General features: G+C 43.7%; 1 protein-coding gene across 1 annotated transcript; it reads left to right on the top strand.

Moving 5' to 3' along the window:
• The first annotated feature begins 277 nt into the window (after positions 1-277).
• On the top strand, positions 278-16577 carry BDH1 (3-hydroxybutyrate dehydrogenase 1). The gene is made up of 7 exons (XM_085298653.1): positions 278-361; positions 1159-1283; positions 4108-4180; positions 5641-5751; positions 11160-11301; positions 13971-14123; positions 14714-16577. The coding sequence occupies exons 2-7, from the start codon at positions 1201-1203 to the stop codon at positions 15181-15183; spliced, it is 1032 nt and encodes a 343-aa protein (XP_085154779.1). The 5' UTR covers positions 278-361; positions 1159-1200; the 3' UTR covers positions 15184-16577.
• The last annotated feature ends 2094 nt before the right edge of the window (positions 16578-18671 follow it).

The following is an 18671-nucleotide window of genomic DNA, read 5'->3' as shown; positions in this document are numbered from 1 at the left end:
GGGGCCTCCGCCCGGCCCGGCCCGGCCCTGCCGCGGGGGGCGGGAGGGCGCGGGGCCGCGCCTGGCCCCGGTGCGCGCCCGCTGCGCCAGCGGGCGCGGACATCTTCCTCGGCGCGCCGCGGCCTAYGCCCGCCTCGCCCTCCCGAAGCGGCGACGGGTAGCGCGCTGCCGCCGGCCGGCACACGCGATTATGATGGGTCGTGAAACGCTCGCAGCTTCTTGGGGAATGAAAAGTGTGGTGAGGTGCATGTCAGCCAGCTGATGGGGGCCTGTGACCACCGCACCCTTAAAAAAAAAAAAAATCAATTTGACCAGCAACACTAAATTTCAGATAATTACAGTAACCAGCTGGTCTTCTGAGGTAATTAAATAGGACTAACATAGATGTGCTTTTCTTTGAGTTTTCTAGAGCCTTTCTGTTCTGAGCCAGATATCCTCTCATGATAATTTTGCATTTTTTAGTCTAGGCCTGTTTTCAGACAGGCCCCTGAAGTGCAGTAACAATRCAGAATTCAACAGAGATAGAAATAAACTTTAATAATTAGATACAATTTTTCTGCTTTAATAAAAGAAACTGTACTTCAAGTTCTTTTTTGTGATGGATCTTTTTTATTCAAAATGAATACTACTGAAACTGTTTTTAACTCCTGTTTTTGAGCCATTTTCTTCCCATAATAACTAACAGTGATACTCTGTGTATAGTCTGATATTGCCAGCTACTTAATTTCGAAGAGCTGCATATATTTTTAACCACATAGCAATACTAGCAGTAAAGCCAAGGATTGCTTTGGGAACATGTAACACAATGTCACCCTTGGCTTGAACTTACGTTTTATTTGCAAAATATTTAACGTAACTTACTTAAAGGAGTATATTCCATACATAAGTAACCTAATTTTAGCTATTTCAGAGAATATTGTTTAAGGTACCGTAAATGAGGATTTTCTTTAAATGGCTCCCTGCTGGTCAATTTACTTATAATCTTCTGTATGTAAAAGCAGTTTGAGGTGATTGAAAGTTGAGCTGTTTATCTCCATGTGAGGGACTGCAAGGGGAGAAGATGAGTTCCTTTGGACTTTATTTGCTTGTTAAAATACAAGGAGTCAGCATGACTTACAAAATAACTGAGCAAACGAGAGGTGCTATCTTGTACTGCAGAGCTAAGGGAGAGCTGTCTTGCTGAGTGAGTTAACTGAAAGGATGTTGGCAACCAGACTGTCCCGGCCTCTCCTGAACTTCTCTGTGAAAACCCTTAATGTCAAGGACCCAGGGAATGGCTTCAGGTAAGAAACTTGATGGAGAAGAAGAAAGAATGACACCTTGAATAAAGCATGTATTGAAGGCTCATTTGATTTCAGTGAGACTGTTTATTTTTAGGAGATGGATTCTTTATGCAAGTAGGGGTTGACAACGTATTTTTTAATACCTGTGCAGTCATCTGCAGTCAAAGGGTTGATTTAATGTCTAGCAATGATTTATTCCTCAATATCAGCAGGTAGGCCTTGCTGCACTGCAAGGAACAGTCACATATTTCTGTGACTCTATTAAAGAGATAATGAACCATATAAAATGAAGAGAGAAAGTTGAGAGGGAGGGTTTTTGTGAGAAAGGGAGGTGGATGGGGATGAAGCTGACTTTTTTTCTGAACTTGAACAGAAAATTACCTACTCAATTCTAATTCTTAGCTCTGAAAAAAAAATACCATTTCTACTAATATTTTAAGAGAATCATACTAGTTCAAAGTCAGAGTAAGCTGAGTGCTTTCAGTGGCATTGTTTCAGAGCAGGGTTCCCAAACAGTACTGTGTGCACCACTAGTTATGCAGAAGCCATTTAAAAATGGCTCATGGCCTGCTGAGCGAGAACTGCTACCATCAGTGTGGTTCCATTTCTGTTCATGTCCAGCACCATCACTCTCAAGGATGACTCCTGTAACAGAGAGTTGTGAAGATGAAAGACAGAAAAGTCTAACCTTAATTTCTCATGAAAACAGGTGGCCCCTTTTATCTGCTGCACAGGAGACCAAACYTGTACCAGAGCGAAACTTCTGTGTCCTTAAAAATACAAATCAATATTTTATAAACTTGAGAAAAGAATTTTCAGCATATTCTTTTATTTGCTTACTATGTATTTCTGCTTTTGGTACTCAGCTCTTGATACAATGTTTTACATTTTTTGACATATCCTCAAACTGTTAAATCTGAAGTGGAAATCCAACTGTTCATCTGAAAGGCCATGCTGTCACTCTACCAATATCTTAATACAGTGAGGTAACGTTTGTATACCTGATTTTTCAAGCTGAGAATTGCTTTTATTCATATAACTGACGCAAAAACAAATGATTAGTAACAAGAACAGATTCAGTTCCATGACCATCTGAACATTTTAAAGGTCTCAGTGATAGTATCTAGAATTCCATCATGCAGAATGACAAAAAATGGTTCATGCAACATTAGTGTACTGTGTGGGGGCTAACATCAGGTAGCTATCTTAACAGTGTCCTCTGATGACATTTCTGCTGATCAGTAACCAGAACACGTTTGGTTCCCTTATCTTCAGGTCAAGGTAGACAAAATGTCAGTTCTCTACAGGTTACTGTGATTAGAGAGCAGCTAATTAGTGTGCTATAATGAAATAACAAGACCAGAGATGATAACGAAAAATAAAAATTAATGCAACTAAAATGTGTGTTATGAACATTTCTAGGCACTTTGAGACACACAAAGGAACTTACTGTTGAGATGAAAGTTTGAAACCAGAATAGCAGGTCAGTAATGTTATACACGGCCAGGGAACTGACCTCTGCAGCAATAGCATTGGCCATTGCTATTTCCAGAGTAGATAAGGCTTGTGACACTCAGTTAGGTAGAAGAGATGGATTGATGCAGGATACAGGTGCACTGACTGATTGTAAAATGTCTTTCAACAAGAATGGCATTTGTATTTTTCCTCTCTGGTTTAAAGCTTCTGCCCTATTAGACCCTTTCAGCCTTGTTGTCCCAAGGTGCAGCTCAGAGGCCAGAATACCTTCAGATTAGTGTTCAGTGTGGCTCAGGTCACCCTGGGARTGCCTCTTATGTCTGAGCAGGAGATAATTGTGAGTGATTAGGAAGGTTCATTCACAAGGCAGAGGAACAGTCTAGAACTTAAGCTCTGCTAGGAGATAGATCTTGCCAGACAGACCAGAGGGCAGCTGAAATACGGCAAGTCTAGTGGAAAGTTAGAAGGCTGTAGGTGAGTAATGGCCATGCTCAAAAGAGAACAGAAAAAAGCTGATACAATCCAGACAGGTGGCTAGCAAGAACTGATGGTAGAGTCGTTCTAATGTGTCGTATTGGCCCAGTTTTGATGAGTGCTGGCAAGGGTTGAGAGAGTGTGATGCCACCGGTAGCATAGCTTTTCTGAATAGGTGCTCATTTTCTGGAAAGCACTGTCACTTTACTCTGGTCTGCATTTGCAAACATGGTATATTTTCCTGYAAGTCCGACATACTATATGGAGGAGTTTCAGATCTGCATGGCAGGTATTACTCAAAGCTATGGTTACTCTTAGTTTAAGCAGTTACAGAGAGGGGATATAAGATCTGATGGGTACAGACACTGTGGAGGAAGAAATGTTATCTAAGGTGACACAAGGATGGAGCTGCACATAAAGGCAATGAGATGGATCCAAGCAAAGTAAACCTAAGGCTGGGTATGAGAAACAATGCCACAGCAGTATATTTTCATCAGAAAAATGAATAATTTCCACTGAGCCAGCTTTATGTCACTCTAAATGAAAGTGTTGTTACTGTTGGGAAATGAAAACATTGTATACTGCCCATTTTGCAGGCGGAGACAGCCCAGTGCCTTGAAACTAGAAGTTATTTTAGAATTCTCAGTAATATCCAGCTTCTATGACTGGAAATAGCATTGAGGTCTTTTTGAGCAAAAAAATGTTTCGTAAGGTAGGAAACACACAGGCTCAAACTAAGGAGAACTCTAGACCAGATCCTGTCTTCTCAAATGAAAACCTACACTGTGTGTGTCAGCAGCACCCTTCTCATGCGTATGTAGCAGCACAAGACTTCAGACAAGATATTCCATGACTGTTCTATATTTTCTCACAGGCCTGTGCAAAAATTTTACTTCCCTCTCTTGTCCCGATGTGGCAGCCGCTCTTATGCAAGTGAAGTTGATCAGGTGAGTGTGATTTTGATTTCTTGGAACCAGTTCTGCTGAGTTGGGGTTTTTAACTCCCTGAAGCCTGGTGACCAAAATATTTTGCTGATCTGCCAGAGGGATTCTGAGCTGGACCTTTCCAACATACTCCACATTCTTTCCTAGTATAGAGCTTCCATTGACGTAGCATGGTGCATGCTACTAAGGATGGAAATAAACAATCAGACTAATGGCAGAGAGGTTCTAAATTTGGAACTCACTCAGCAGATGAAATGTTCCACCTTAGAGTGGAGGGAATTTGCATGACAAGTGCTTAATAAAACATTCCTTCCTGAGAATGGTGATGTAGAGATGTAAATAAATTGATGTATCCTCAGGTCTGAATACAGAAAGTAGCCCTCTTCCTTCATAGTTCTTTCCTTGACGTCACTAGTCTGCCAGGAACAGTGCCAGGCAAAAGGAGGGGGAATTTTTTAGCATTTGCATGTCTTATGACACATGACTCAATACTGAAGAAATGCTAGAGCATATACATCTCCCTCTGTAAGCTTGGGAAAAAGTCTCAAAGCATTTAGGTGTGGCACTTGTGACACTCTGAGTCCCACTATATTCTAGGGAAAGACAAATTTCTAGTTATAAGCAGTGACAAGTTGGAGTGAATTGCAATAGTTATTACCTAATCCCACCCACAGCAGCATCTTGCTGCTTATACATCCATTGCTGCTAGAATGTTTGACACATCATTCATTTGTAATAGTTATTAAATGCTACTTCTCTTTGGATTACAGTAGGATAGTAAGTCAGGTATTTGGAGAAGAAAAGAGGTGAGTTTCTCCTGTTTAAATTACAGATTGGAAAAACAAGAAGGCAAAAATACTAATGACCAACTAGTCTTGATTCCAAACGTTAAACCCACCTGATTTTGCATCGTTTTAAAAACTCAGCACTAGAGGGTTTATGTGCTAGAGGGACAAACATGGATGAGCAGTCAGCTGGATCAATCCTTATTCCTTCTTTGGTTAAGCTGATCTTCCCCAACACCTATAGGCTATATGGCACAAGAAAGTAGATTGGTGTATTCCTGGTGCTCTGCTTATCCCTGTACATATTGGAACAGTTCCTACTGAAGCGGAAATGTTCCTTGGGAACTGTCTGCTGTATTTTCAGGTTTTGAGATGCATATGAGCTGCAGGGATTGCTGATTTGCTTGGCCTCCTGGCTGTGGTAGCCTGTTGCCAGAGATGCTGAGTTTCTCTTTGTGTTGGGAGGTCGATAACCCTGCCTCACTGGATTTCCTCCAAAAATAAAGGTTTCTTGTCTTCAGGAGGCACTGGGTGGCAGTAGCTGGCAATGAGTGTAGAGAATGTCCCTGGAACGGACTGCTCGTGGCCAAGGATGTAGTTTTGTTCTCTGTGCTGCAAATCATTCATTCCAAGCACTCTGTTCTAGTAAGTTTTTTGTTTATTTGTTTTGTTTTGCAGATTGGCAGCAGAGCTGTACTTATAACAGGTTGTGATTCAGGGTTTGGATTTGCCTTGGCCAAGCACCTGCACACCAAAGGCTTCATTGTTTATGCTGGCTGCCTGCAAAAGGTAAGGAAAGCAAAAACTTTATTCTTCACCAGTGGCACGTGCACAGACACATATCAAATCAAGTCTTTCGGCTCTACTCGGCACAACTTTGCACTGAGGAGAGAGTGGTTGGTTGCCCAAGGGGAAAAAAACGTAAGTGTTTGATTTTCGTGGAACATAAACTGGCCTGGAGCAGAACCAAGTCTGCACAGTGTTTGGGGAGGTTCTCATTTGAATGTCAATGTCATGACCTGGCCAAAGCCAATGGGCTAGAAACCCAAATCTAAGTTTATAGGTTTATCCATAAGCAAACTGTAGGGCCAAGTTGAATCTGGATCTTTGGACCTGCTCTGGAATAATACATATTTATGCAGAGCTTAATTTGATTAATTGTGACAACCACCAAGCCACCAATGATTTTATGACATGTTGTATGACTGTATCTCTGTGTATCCTTGAGTGCAGCCATGCCCCAGGGTGTACTGAGAGCCTCTTGAAATTGCTGTGAAGGCTACAGAGTTCCACTAGTGCAAATGAGAGCAGAATCAGGCCACAAACAGCCTAGTGACAGTCTTGATATATTCTCGAGGGGAGCTTTGTATGGCAGTCAGAGCTGCCTGGTAATGGGTAAGAGAAGAGAGCTGTAGCCTCTCTGTGGTATGAAGCAGTTTCGCTTTTTTGGCTGCATGGCCTTTTCCTGAGAGAAACAAACTTAATCCTCAGGATATCCTGGGGTGGGTCAGCTATTTTGATCCTAATCTTTTAGCTCACTGATCACTGTAAATGTATCCTCATTATAGTCTTTGAAGAGACATTGCCAGGTATTTTTTAAACATTATTAATACCCTTTCTGCTGTTATCTTTCCATTATTAGGAAGTATTGCTTCAATCAGTAGTTTTCTTTCTGCTGTATTTTTTCAAATAAGAAGTTTATGTTTCGATAGCTCTGCCCCTTGTGGTCTCTCAGCTTTAGATCAAGGATTTATTTATTAGTCTGGGCTCCCCCTACAGGCTTCACAGCAGAGCAAGAAACTTTTGTCTGTGTAAATTGCTGCTTTTCAAAAGATTTCAAGGGCAGAGGAGGAGGGAGAAGAAGACTTCTTTGCGAATAAGAATAATAAGCTCTGCTCAGCTTTTTTAATTGAAGATCAACATTACAGAATACACTAAAGTTGCAGACTTAAAAAAACACTRTTCAGAGTTATAGTCTGCTCAGATRTTGACAGTAGCCAAAAATCTCAGAGCAACAAAGTTRCTTCTGAGTTTCACTTCCTCTGTCTGAGATATCAGAAAGACCTGATTTTCAATGTCTGATTAAATATCTCTGAAGCCTCCATTTGTTATAGTGATTTCAGTACACATGCTACTGAATGCATGTCACTGGAAAGCCTTGGCCTCTCACAATTTCAACAGAAGTTGATGCAAAGCAGCATGCCAAAACTCTCATAGGCTTTGATCACCATTTATTTCTTCATCAAAATCAGCAGAAGCCTTTGCTGTATCACTGTGTAATTAAATGTTGCATTTTTAGCTGGACTTGCATCTCATGTTCCAAAATTTATGCCACCATGGCAAGATTGCTAACAGCAGTCGCCATCAGAAGAACACTATAAAAATACCRAATCTTCTTAATCATATGTCTCCTATGTGTCTTCAAGTCATGTACTTCATGAAGAAAACCAAACTCTTAGCCCTGTAGAATCAAAACAGCTCCAGGAGAGTGAGTTGATTTTTATTTTTGTCACAGGCTTCATTAGCAAAACCACAATTAGAATCTGATCAGAATGTTTTTATTGCTAGTGCTCACCTTAAGTACAGAAAAAAAGCCCAGTGTGGTCTTAAATTCCAGACAGAAGTGCAGCTGGAAATGAGAAGCATCATCTTTTGCTTCTAAATTGAGTGTATTTGTTTTAGCCCTAACTGAGAGGAAAYGACTGTTACACGTGTGGCTTTTTCAGAGTGCAGCTACATGTCAAAGGCCGGCTTGGGGACCAATTGTGTCCTTGGGGTACGCACTCTCCTTAGGAACATCCTCTCCTACTTGCACACGCAAAGTGTGTGCCAGCAGTGGTGGCTCTTCCTTAGGAAAAGCTTCCTAGCATGGCTAGATCCTGACCACCTCTGAAGGAMACCTGAGCAGACAGAGAGGTACATTTAGAGTCATGACTGAGTAAAGCTCAACAATGCATCTGTGCTTCTGGCTCCTTTTATCTTCAGATGTGTATATTTCACATACTGATTCTTCCTAACATTTTCACTGACAAATATATTCACATGAGAGTTGTGTTGATGCTTCATTGCTAGAGACAGTGACAGACTGGATTCAATGAACTATCACACTGCAGCTGCCTTATTTTTTCTCTTCGATTAATAGCTGTAGGAGCCAGCTGACACAAGATGAAGAAGGTATTTTACCATCAGTACCTGTTGCCAATGGACATATGTGGTGTTTGTCATGGCTGTCAGGATTGTCGTGGAATTCCTGTTTGCTTTGCTTTGTGTGCTCAGGCCTGTTGGGGCTTGCAGGGGGATGAGAAGACAGAGGTCATCTGAGCAAGCCAGGATGCAGGCAAGTTACTACAGGGCTTAGCAAGCATGCTTAGAGCCACAGGTTAACACGTCAGGGATACAGAGGCAGATCCAAGCTGGGCTCCAAAGGGTGACCAAGGAAAGAAAAAGATGAGGTAGCAGTATGTAATATAAATATGCAAGACCTGGGTCTTCTTGCCTTGGGGTCAGTGAAGAGGAATTGGTCTCTCCACGTAGCATAAGAAGGTCCTTGCACTGCTGCTGAAGGGTGCAAGGTTTGTGGGGTGGGCTCTGTCCTGTGTCAGGAGAGCATGGTGTGATGGCAGAGTTTYTTCCTTAAACATCACCCTTCTGCCCTTTCCAAAGAGGGAAAAGAATGATCCTGTGGGTCTAGGTCAATGCCTAAGGTCCAGCCCTTGGGTCTGGCTTTGCAGCTGCAGATAGTTCCTATCCAAGCACCAGGCAGCGTGTGGCTGGAACTGTAGCCGACGGATGTTGGGTTTCTTAGGCAACTCTGTGAGGGAGGAAGAGAAGGCTGTGAAGTTCACAACAGTGCTCAAGAGGCCTCTGAGGTTGCTGCGTTGTTGTGGTCCAGAGGCCTGGCCGTGCAAGGAGAATTGGATACTTCAGGATCAAGCCCACTGCTACCTACCTTTTGCCAAAATTTCTAACATTTCAAGTCATGTGCTTGTTCTACTCTGCCTTCCCATAGTGGCTTCTGGAGTTTCTTCTCTTCAAGGTGATTTCACAGCACCTTGTAGACTTGAGATTGGGGAAGAAGCACCTTGGCCTTGCTATTCTCTATCTTCCCTTAAGCCACATCTGCTGATTCCAAGGGACTTGCACGTTTGCATTTGCTGATTCTCTCTTGGCATTCCCCTGTATGCCATTTGTATGCTRTTTAGTCCTTTGCCATATGCACTGGCTTCAGCACCAAAGTGGGTTTGAGTGAGCAAAAAGCTTAACACAAAGCATTGCTTTTGGTCATTATAAAACCAAATACTGCTAAGCTAYGCATGGAACTTTTAACTGCTCCATTTTGTATGCAGTATGCTTTTGTGTGAGGAGAGTGCAGTAGATGCCTCCTGTTAAGGACAAATACTAACTGGTATTAACAGTCTGCAGCAGAATAAGAAAGGATGGAGAAGAGCATAGAGGACATACCAAGTACTTCAGTGAAATTTAGGGTACTGTCTGTGAAGCAAATGATTAAGTATAGGAACAAGAGGAGCTAGAAGATGCAGAGATGGCACAGAGACAGTGAGATACATAGCCACCCTTCTTGCATGGACAGACTGAAATATCTGAAGTGGGCTCTCATTCTGCTGGGGCAAATGGGCACTTCAGGTTCAGACTGTGGARGCAGGCACTATCTCATTGACAGCTGACTGCTGACAGTCTCCCAAAGGGAGTGATGGGAGTCCTTGCTATTTGAGATATTTAGAACTAATCARTGCCATTCAGCAGTCTGGAGACAGGCCCACTGTGAAGAGCTGATCCTTTCCAGGTTAGTGGAACAAAGCTTTACCTCCTCTATCATACCTGCCTTGTAAAAGCTCAGGTGTGAAGAGCACTCCAATGCTTATGCACTAATGCTAGCTAAGTAAGTARAGCTACCCAGAAGGGATAAGGGCTGGAGGAAGGAGAGCCCAGCAGCCATCAGATGATCCTATGGGACATGTGCCATGGCTAGCCTATTAATGGGGAATAAAAGGTTTCACCTTGTGAGGCATTATGTTGAGGGGACAGAGGGAGGTTTTTACAGTAAAGACAGAGATGTTTCAAAGAAGTAGTTATTTTCAGAGCCAGACATTCACAAGCCCCTACAAAGAAGCTCTGCAAAAACCTGCAGAGTCCAGTAGCATATAACCATGAAAGCAATCCAGGGATATTCCCAAACTCACTGATCTTCTGTGTCTGTGTTCTGGTAGCACTGTAGCTGGGCTAAGCTGCTGGTCCACTTGAATGGCTGGCTCTGAGCATGACAGCCTTGTGGCTAGCAGCACCAGACCCTTGTGAAATGTAGYTTAAGGGTTAGCTGCAGTTACATGGCTGAGCTGTGAATGGAGATATATATATACATATATATGTGTGTGTATATATATACATGTATATATTATGTATTTGTGTGTATATAGCTATATATTTTGGGGGGATTCTGTTGCTCTCAGCTAAGAATAAGGAAGTAGAGATAAGAACCGGGAAGGAGAAAGAGCTTGAAAGAAGGAGAAAGGGGGAAGAAGAGCAGGACACTGGAAAAGATCAGTTTTCCTGGGCAAATTACTAACATGCAAGCTGGCCAGACACCTGACAACTGGACTCTGTAGGAGTCAGTTGGCAGCCGTAGATTCACTTCAGGCAGCAGGCACAGATAAGCAGCAGGAAGAAAGCAATGCACAAACAATCCCTCTTGCAGAACTGCCACAGCCAGCACTGGCGTATGACTGAAAAGTACATGCAGGGTGTATGTGCAGCTACTTTTTACCTATTATATGCTATACCTCTACCACAGTATTGTTGTGCCCTATATACAATGCAAAAGTAATAATGGCACCACATTCTTTCAGCTGTGGTAGTAGGGCATAGCTTGGTCTCATAAACTCATACTGGGCAGGAGTTAACATGATGGGGCAGGTCTTACTCTACTTGCATTTTTTCTGGTCAAATCTGTACCAGCTGGCTCAGTGATGGAGCTGGTGGTCATATGGAGATGCAGAGGAACGATGCTCATCTGCAGGAGCAGTTCTGTCTGTTCCTTTTCCTCTTCGAGCTGCAAGCCTGCCCTGGCTATTCTGCAACTGCCCTGTGCACTCTGCTTGATTTGGTGGTTGCTATGCATTTTTCCTCTTTTACACGAGGTCTCTTCCGCAGATTCAAACCAGCCCTTTTCTGTCATTTAGGACAAGGGAGATGGTGGCTCCAAGGATCTCGACAACATGAACAGTGATCGAATGAGAACTGTCCAGCTCAATGTCTGTGACAGCAAAGAAGTGGACCGAGCAGTGGAGCAAGTGAACAGCAGCCTGGAGGATCCTGAGAAAGGTAGGTGCATTCAGTAGACTCCAGTATCACGTGAAGGTCAGTGGCAAGAGCTCCCTCAGCTGTGYGTTAAAACATTTTCAGAGATATTTCAAAAGTTTGCCAAGTGAATGAAGGGCACAATGCTTTGAGGGGCAGCAGTGCAGAGCAGATGGCCTGTTTACATGCTGTGTTGTATCAGAAAGCAGCTTCCCTCTTGCCATTTAAGAGAGCACKTACAAAAAAGTTCTGCTGTTTTCTTTGCTAGCTCCTATGGGAACATTAGCTGATATCAGGTTGTTGTTTCAGAGCCCTAGGATTGATGCTCTCTTGTATGACCAGAAGTTTATTATTATTCCTTTCACTTCCTAAAACCTGGATCATCTCTGCTGAATGGAAATTAATTCTAGGGTGTTGGCACCTCCTGAAGTTTTGCCAGTGTTTCAATGCTTTTGGGTTCTCAGCACACAGATATTGGCCCTTTTTCAAGAACTGTAGCACATTGGTCTATGCCAGCCAGAAACCTGGCTCTGGAGACTTGTGGCAAATTGTGATCAGGCAAAGCTTCCTGCTTGTGATTCCTGCTGCTGCTCAGGCCAGGGCCTGCCCAGGTGGTTGTTTTGCCTGGGCTGTGCGCCAGATGGTGCTGTTGCAGAGCCCAGCTCTGCCTGGTGCTGCGGCAGGGGCAGCTGGCAGAGCCATGGAGGGCAGGCTGTGCATGGCTATCTCTAACTGTGTGGAACAAGGGGGTCTCTTACAGTTCAGATTAGGATGGAAAAATGTCTGCATCACTAACATCACCACTACCTGCAGAGTCACTGCTAGCACTGCTGGCAGAGACCAAGATGACCTGTGTTACACGGCCGAGTTGGAAAAGGAGCTGCTGGAGGGTTCGGTTCACACACCTGGAGCTCAGCGCTGGATCAGGAGCAGGCTACTGAGCACTTGGCAGGTTCAAACCTTTCAGGACCACGAGCTGTCTGTCCAAGTGCCATTAGCTTTGCTATGTTCACCTGGGGAATCTGAGTTTGTTGTCTGCATGATACTTCACTTTGGTCTGAGATTGTAGAGAAGGCTGGAGTTTTTTAGTTTGAAACTTCTTTTTGGCACTGCTGGGAAGGTCTCCATGCAGACTGTGATCTCTGCTTCCACTCCTGTAAATGCAGAGTTCAGCCTGTGGCTTTTTTTCTGTACTTACATGAAGAAGAACAGGTTGTTGGACCTGTTCCCACATTTTCTGTGCATGCAGAACCCCTGTGGGGGGCCTTCATCATTGGAGGTTCTAGCAGTTCAAAGGATGTTCACAAAGCTAGTCAAAGACACAGACTAAGGATCTGATTGTCTGTTAATTAATATCTTATAGCTTGTCGTGGGACTCTGGCATTAACAGCTCCATTTGAAGTATCAGAAGAGGCTCTTTGATACATATGCTGAGCAGCAGCAGCAAGAATGTAAAACTACAAACCCAAAAGGGTGAATGTAGGCATAAAAGGCTAGGGCTCGAAGATTGGAGATTAGCAACTGAAATGTTTCCCCAGACTTTCAAAAGGAAAGGAGATGGAGGGACCCATCATAGGATTTCTCATGAAGACAACTGAGTACAGTTAATGCTATTTCACGTATTACCAGATGTTACAAATCTCAAGAGCCCAAGGGGCAGCTGTAACTGACTTTCTTAGCCTGCCAACCTTATTGTGGTGAAGTAAGGACAACAATTTCTGCACTAGTACTATGAAAATACCAGTTGTTGATGCATTCCTGAAACCTTTCTACCSTTTGAACTGTTTTTTTCCTCCCCTCAGCACTTCAGGATTGGGCTACTGTATCAAATGCAGAACAACTAGTAATGATTTATTTTGGATTTTGCATGATTTCTTTTACTTTTTATATATTAAAYTTTCATATGTGCGTCTTATAAGTGTCTTCTAGCCCTGTATTCTCAAGTGTAGGTCAAGACGAGTTTGCCTTCTCTGGGCTGCTTCTTAGAACACAGGCCTGGACACAGTTATTGAACAGATTACAGTAAGTTTTCCTAAGCAGCAGAGAGAAGCCATCACGGGCCTTTCTTAGCCAGTTTCCTGTGCAATTAGGAAATTATAAGAAATGAGTTTAAATTATTCCAAGTTTCTTTCTAATCCTTCTTTTTGTTGCCAAATGACTTGGTAGCTGCAGTTGCTGTCATGTTGGTTACAGCAGAACAAAAGGGAGAGGCCATGACATGCATGCCCGCCCATGTCCACCCACGCCCACACCACCTTTCTCAGCATTGCGGTCATTTTTTGTGTCATTATGATGACACAAAGGATTTTACTTCAAAAGAATTGCTCTTTTATTTCTTAAAAGGTCTTTGTTTTTGCATTCAGAAACTATATTTTGCTTCTTTTAAAAATCACTAGGGATAAAAAGAAAATGGCAAGGAGAGCAGCTTAGACATGGTTGAAATTCTCTGTTGACTCAGAACTCATTGGCAGCCTTATTCACAGTACTTTGTGACTGCAGTGTTGGACAGTACAGAAAACCCCCAATTGTGGTTGCATTTGCTCAATAAAGAGATTGAGATCTGCTCTGGATTCTCTCCTGTCTGGCTTTCATCATTACAGGTCTTAATGAAAAACTGTTACAGGGCCTTTTCCAAAGCCTTGCTTTCGTCAGTCTCACAGAGGTAAAGCCTTTTGTTTGATTTTATCTTCCAGGTCTCTGGGGGCTGGTTAACAATGCTGGGATTTCCACATTCGGGGAGGTAGAGTTCACCAGCATGGACACCTACATGGAAGTAGCTGAGGTGAACCTATGGGGGACAGTGCGAACTACCAAGGCTTTCCTTCCGCTCATACGGAGATCGAAAGGTGAGTGGCTTCTGGAGAGGAAAGAGGCCTCGGCTCTCTGCCCCCAGCCATTATCCAGCTGTCATGCAGAAGAGGATGCAGTGGACTTACACTGCTCTGTGGTGCAGGAGCAGCATGCACCCTGTTGAGAGGCAGGCACTATAGCCACCATTGGGCTGCTGGATCATAGCGTGCCTCAGCCTTGCAAATGAACAAGCTCGGTCTTGGTGGCAAAGGTTTTCTTTGATGCTGCTGCTTCTTGTCTGGGCTCAATCCTGACTGCTGCTGAGCAATCCTGTTTCTCAACATGCAGGTTTTATCCAGCCTCTTTGTATTGTTCAGTGTTCCCTGCAGCATTGAGCTTTGTGTGTCACCATGTACCTGTGCCCTCAGATACAGCAAGCCAGGGTGTGGACTTTTCTCCTGCCTGAAAGCTGTTGCACAGGACATCAAAGCTCAGTCAGAGCCCTTAACAGGTCTATGTGCCAGACAGCTGTTACAGGTGTGCAGCGGGCGGGTGGGTGCATGTTCAAGAWTCTGTTGGGTAGTATGTATCAGGTGTCTGCCCTGACTGAGATATCATGGCTGTGGTTTACCTGACCTCTGCCTAGGTCGTGTAGTGAACATCAGTAGCATGATGGGTCGGATGGGCAGTCCTGCCCGGTCACCATACTGCATCACTAAGTTTGGTGTGGAAGCCTTCTCTGACTGCCTGCGGTACGAGATGCAGCCTCAGGGGGTGATGGTCAGCATCGTGGAGCCCGGCAACTTCATAGCTGCCACGAACCTGTACAGCCCCGAGAGAATCAAAGCCATAGCTGACAAGATGTGGGACGAGCTCCCTGAGATAGTGCGCAAGGACTATGGCAGGAAGTACTTTGATGAGCAGGTCAGCAAGATGGAGACATACTGCAACAGTGGCTCGACAGACACCTCACCTGTCATTGAAAGTGTTGCCCATGCACTCACCTCCACAACCCCTTACACCCGTTACCACCCCATGGATTACTACTGGTGGCTGCGTATGCAGATCATGACACACATGCCTGCTGCCATTTCAGATCGGCTCTATGTCTATTGAGGCCTCACACTCCTAGGCAACACAGGTGGGAAATTTGTTTCAAAGAGAGCATTGTACACAGTTCCTATTAGTTATTTTTAAACTTTTCTAACCTCATTTCAGAGTACTGTATTTTAGCTCTAAAAGGTTCATTTAAACATCTGACATAACCTAAAGGGCAGTGATTTGCAAGGGATGCTTCATAGGCAGGAATATATTATGTTTGTTTAGGGACATTATTTCTTTGCTATTTATTTCATGTAATCCCTTTCTTTTTCCACCTCAACTGTCAAGTTAAAATCATTATTTAAATTGCAATTGCTCCAAAATGTTTTCAGAATAATTTTTGCTGATGGTTGTACAGTTTTTAGAATTCCTGCCTAGGATGCAGCCTTCACACCTAAAACAGAGGCCCTCTGTTTTGTAGCAGTGAATGACTGCCTCCAGATGCCTGAAAGTGTCCAATRGATTTTTCCAGGACTGATCACAGAAGCCCAAGGTAGAGCAGAGGCTTCTTTCATTTGAGGATCAGAACTCAAAACATTCAAAGTGCTGAAACTGAGCAACTGACCCTATTCTTTCCTCTCTTAGAGTTGTACCAATGAAGCTTAAGTGAAAATGAACTAGTCTCCTTCTCTTGCATGCTTGCTTGTAACAATTCAGTGAACCAGGGACTCAGTCTTGCAGACCTTTCTCACAGGAGTTTGTTATTCATGTGAGCATTCCCATGAGTGTGAGAAGCTTTACTCACAGGACTGCAAGTATCAGGATTGGCCCATAGTAATATTTCTCTTCTCTTCAACAATAGTTGAACATCAACTCCAGAATTAGTTTGGAATAGAATTTCACTCCAGTTCCTGTAACTTGTGCAGATCACAGCTGACCACAGGAAGCAAAGAGTGTTACAGTCATGTCAGCGAATGCCATTCTGATCAGGGACCTCAGAGTTGCACTGAGGTATTTGTACAGCACCTTGCACAGAAGGGCCTTAATCCTAACCAGGGCCTCTAGACACTGTTACAGTGAAGGTGATAAAAACTTTCACTGAAGGAGTCATTGAGCCAAAATACATACAATGTGATATAAATCTAACAGAATGTCTGTAACACAGTAAAATTAACCTCAAGAGCAGTTTAATTTCTATGATGGTTATGTTTACATGTCTGAGAAACATTTGTTTTGTACTTTAAGAAAAGAAAAGAAAAAAAACAAAAGAGCTTTTCATGGGGGACTATTGAAAAAGTTAATTTTTTTAAGCTTGAAAGGCAAAAAACCCAAAAAAGTAAGTAAAGTAACCATTATTAGCAAAGTTGAAGAGAAGGATTTCATGTGCTCTAGCAATGTACTTCGACAAGTTGAGAGTACGTGAACAAACTCCTTTGGCTTAATAAATCTGTATATGAATGTTAACAAAATTCATCAGCTTCCTCTTTATTTTTTAATATTTAAAATGAAAAACTCGTGTTCTTTGTTTTTCTAAATTTGGTGAGGTTCATGCCTGTTATTACACATAAACGCTTTATTCAGAGACTGATTTGCAGGCTTATATGTCTATGTTTGATTGTGCAAAGCTTTTGTATAAATGTTGTGTGAATCCTCCTGCATCTTGTGACAAGTATGTCTAACCCTTGGACTCTGTGTATTCGCTACTCTTAAGTCTGTATCTGTACCAGACTCCCATGGATTACCAAGGATTATTATGGATTATTCCCACAAAGCAGGAAAAGAAATTGAGTTATGAAGAGGGGAGGGGAGCGGTAGTGATTTGGAAGGGCAGGCACACAGCAGGTCACTGAAGGAACCTGAAATAAAACTTCGCTGCTTCCAGATCTTCTTGCTGGTCTCTAGAGCCCTGAAGTGACATGCGTGCAGTAGCTGTATCTTTTGGTACAGGGACAGTTGCTTCATTTTCCAATAGCTCGTCTCTCTTGGACAGAACGTAAGCACCACAAGAGACCTAGGAGGCACAGGAACTGATTTGCAAGGCAAATTGTCTAGATAACAAGGTTTGCTGCAGATTTTACAGCAGAAAAAGAAAAGCTGTTATAAGAACAGTTCTTATCTAAAAATTTAGTCCCTAGATGCTAAGCAAATTGTGTAATTCTGCCTGGGATGCTAGTCCCCAGTGTGTCTACATATACTGTCGGATTTTAATACAGACATCATTGAAGTTAGATAGGGAAAAGATTGAGTACACAACTAAGTTCTGTCCACCCAAATTTAGCTCAGACCCTGGAGAGCAAATGTATCAGACGTTAAACAGTACCACGTTCACTCCTAGACAGAAAGATAAAGCGAAGCAGTGATAACTGCTCCTCCACATACAGAGCATCCTGTCTGGAGGCGTCTGAAGCCCTCTACAGGCTGCGCACACTGGGAGCACTGGAGCACAGCTGCTGCTCCGGGGCAGGCGCTCCTGGCACGGAGGAGCTGTGACAATACCACTGCAGTGCAGTTCAGAGGGGACAACAAGGCCAAACGCAATGGGCTGAGGGAGGCGGTGGCCCGGATCCTGCTCATAGTGGCCATTCCTAGGTTCCTTATGTGCGTTTTCCTGATGCTGGCAGTTTGTGGTAGCTGATTTATGGTCGAGAGGGCAGCAAACTGGTTAGTTCTGCTAGAATCTGGGCAACTTGCAGTTTTGGGGTTTGTCTTGAGAGTGCACTAAAAGATAACCCCGTCTGGTTGCTTGACTGCCCTGGCAACTCAGTGCACTCTAGCCCTTGCGTGCATGGTGCCAGTCGAACTACCAGAAGGGCTTCAGCCCATCAGATTTGTTTGAAAACTAAAAAGAACAGAAGTGTTGAAAAGGAGAATTCTGCTGGGCACTTGATCCTCTGCATTCTCAAAGCTGCCTCCGTGGGGACTGCCCCGTCTGAAAGCGCAGGAGAGGCTGGGGGAGTCAGTTTGCCGCCATGCCCACTATGAGGCTCTAGTCTGATTATGGTTGGCTCAAGGGAGGTGTCTGTCTGAGACCTGCCAGCACTCGTCACAAGTCCTGTGCCAGAACCAAGGCCATTGGTGCGGCTGCAACAGCTCTCACTGTGCTGCAGCCCTTGGGTAACCTGGAGTTGCCTTTGTGCCTAGCAGTTGGCTCCCTGACACCAGCGCTGGAGGAAGTGGCATTTGTCTAGCCTTCACCTGAAGGTGGGGAGGGACCTTCAGAGCATGCTGGAATGAAACCACACTGACTGCAGTTGCAGGCTGCTGGCAGAATAACATCCCACTGCTTGCTGTTTGTTCGAAATGCAGGCAGATCTGTGGCACTCCTTTTGCTTAGCAAATTAAATGGGAAAATAATGACTCACTGCATAAATGACTGAAGCCACTGGCCAGCTTGCATCACAGCTCTCCATGCAGTAGCATGGCTGAGATCTGCTTCAGTTCCCTGGAAGATGAGCGGATGATTGTCACCAGTGCTTTCGATGGTAAGACTATGTTAACCTATAAATAACTTTCCCTGGTATGGTGGGAGGCAGCAAAGACAGGGTAATTTTAACTACAGCTGT

This window comes from Rhea americana, unplaced genomic scaffold (genome assembly GCF_003343005.1).
Source record: "Rhea americana isolate MKP2758 unplaced genomic scaffold, rheAme1 scaffold_14, whole genome shotgun sequence".
NCBI classification, from domain to species: domain Eukaryota; kingdom Metazoa; phylum Chordata; class Aves; order Rheiformes; family Rheidae; genus Rhea; species Rhea americana.
The sequence above is the reverse complement of the archived record's forward strand: the minus strand, read 5'-3'. Positions and strand labels throughout refer to the sequence as shown.

Coding starts and splice junctions, on each gene's coding strand:
- BDH1 (XM_085298653.1), top strand. CDS start 1,201: ATGTTGGCAACCAGACTGTCCCGGCCTCTCCTGAACTTCTCTGTGAAA. Junction 1,284..4,107: donor GACCCAGGGAATGGCTTCAG/GTAAGAAACTTG, acceptor ATTTTCTCACAG/GCCTGTGCAAAAATTTTACT. Junction 11,302..13,970: donor CCTGGAGGATCCTGAGAAAG/GTAGGTGCATTC, acceptor TTTATCTTCCAG/GTCTCTGGGGGCTGGTTAAC.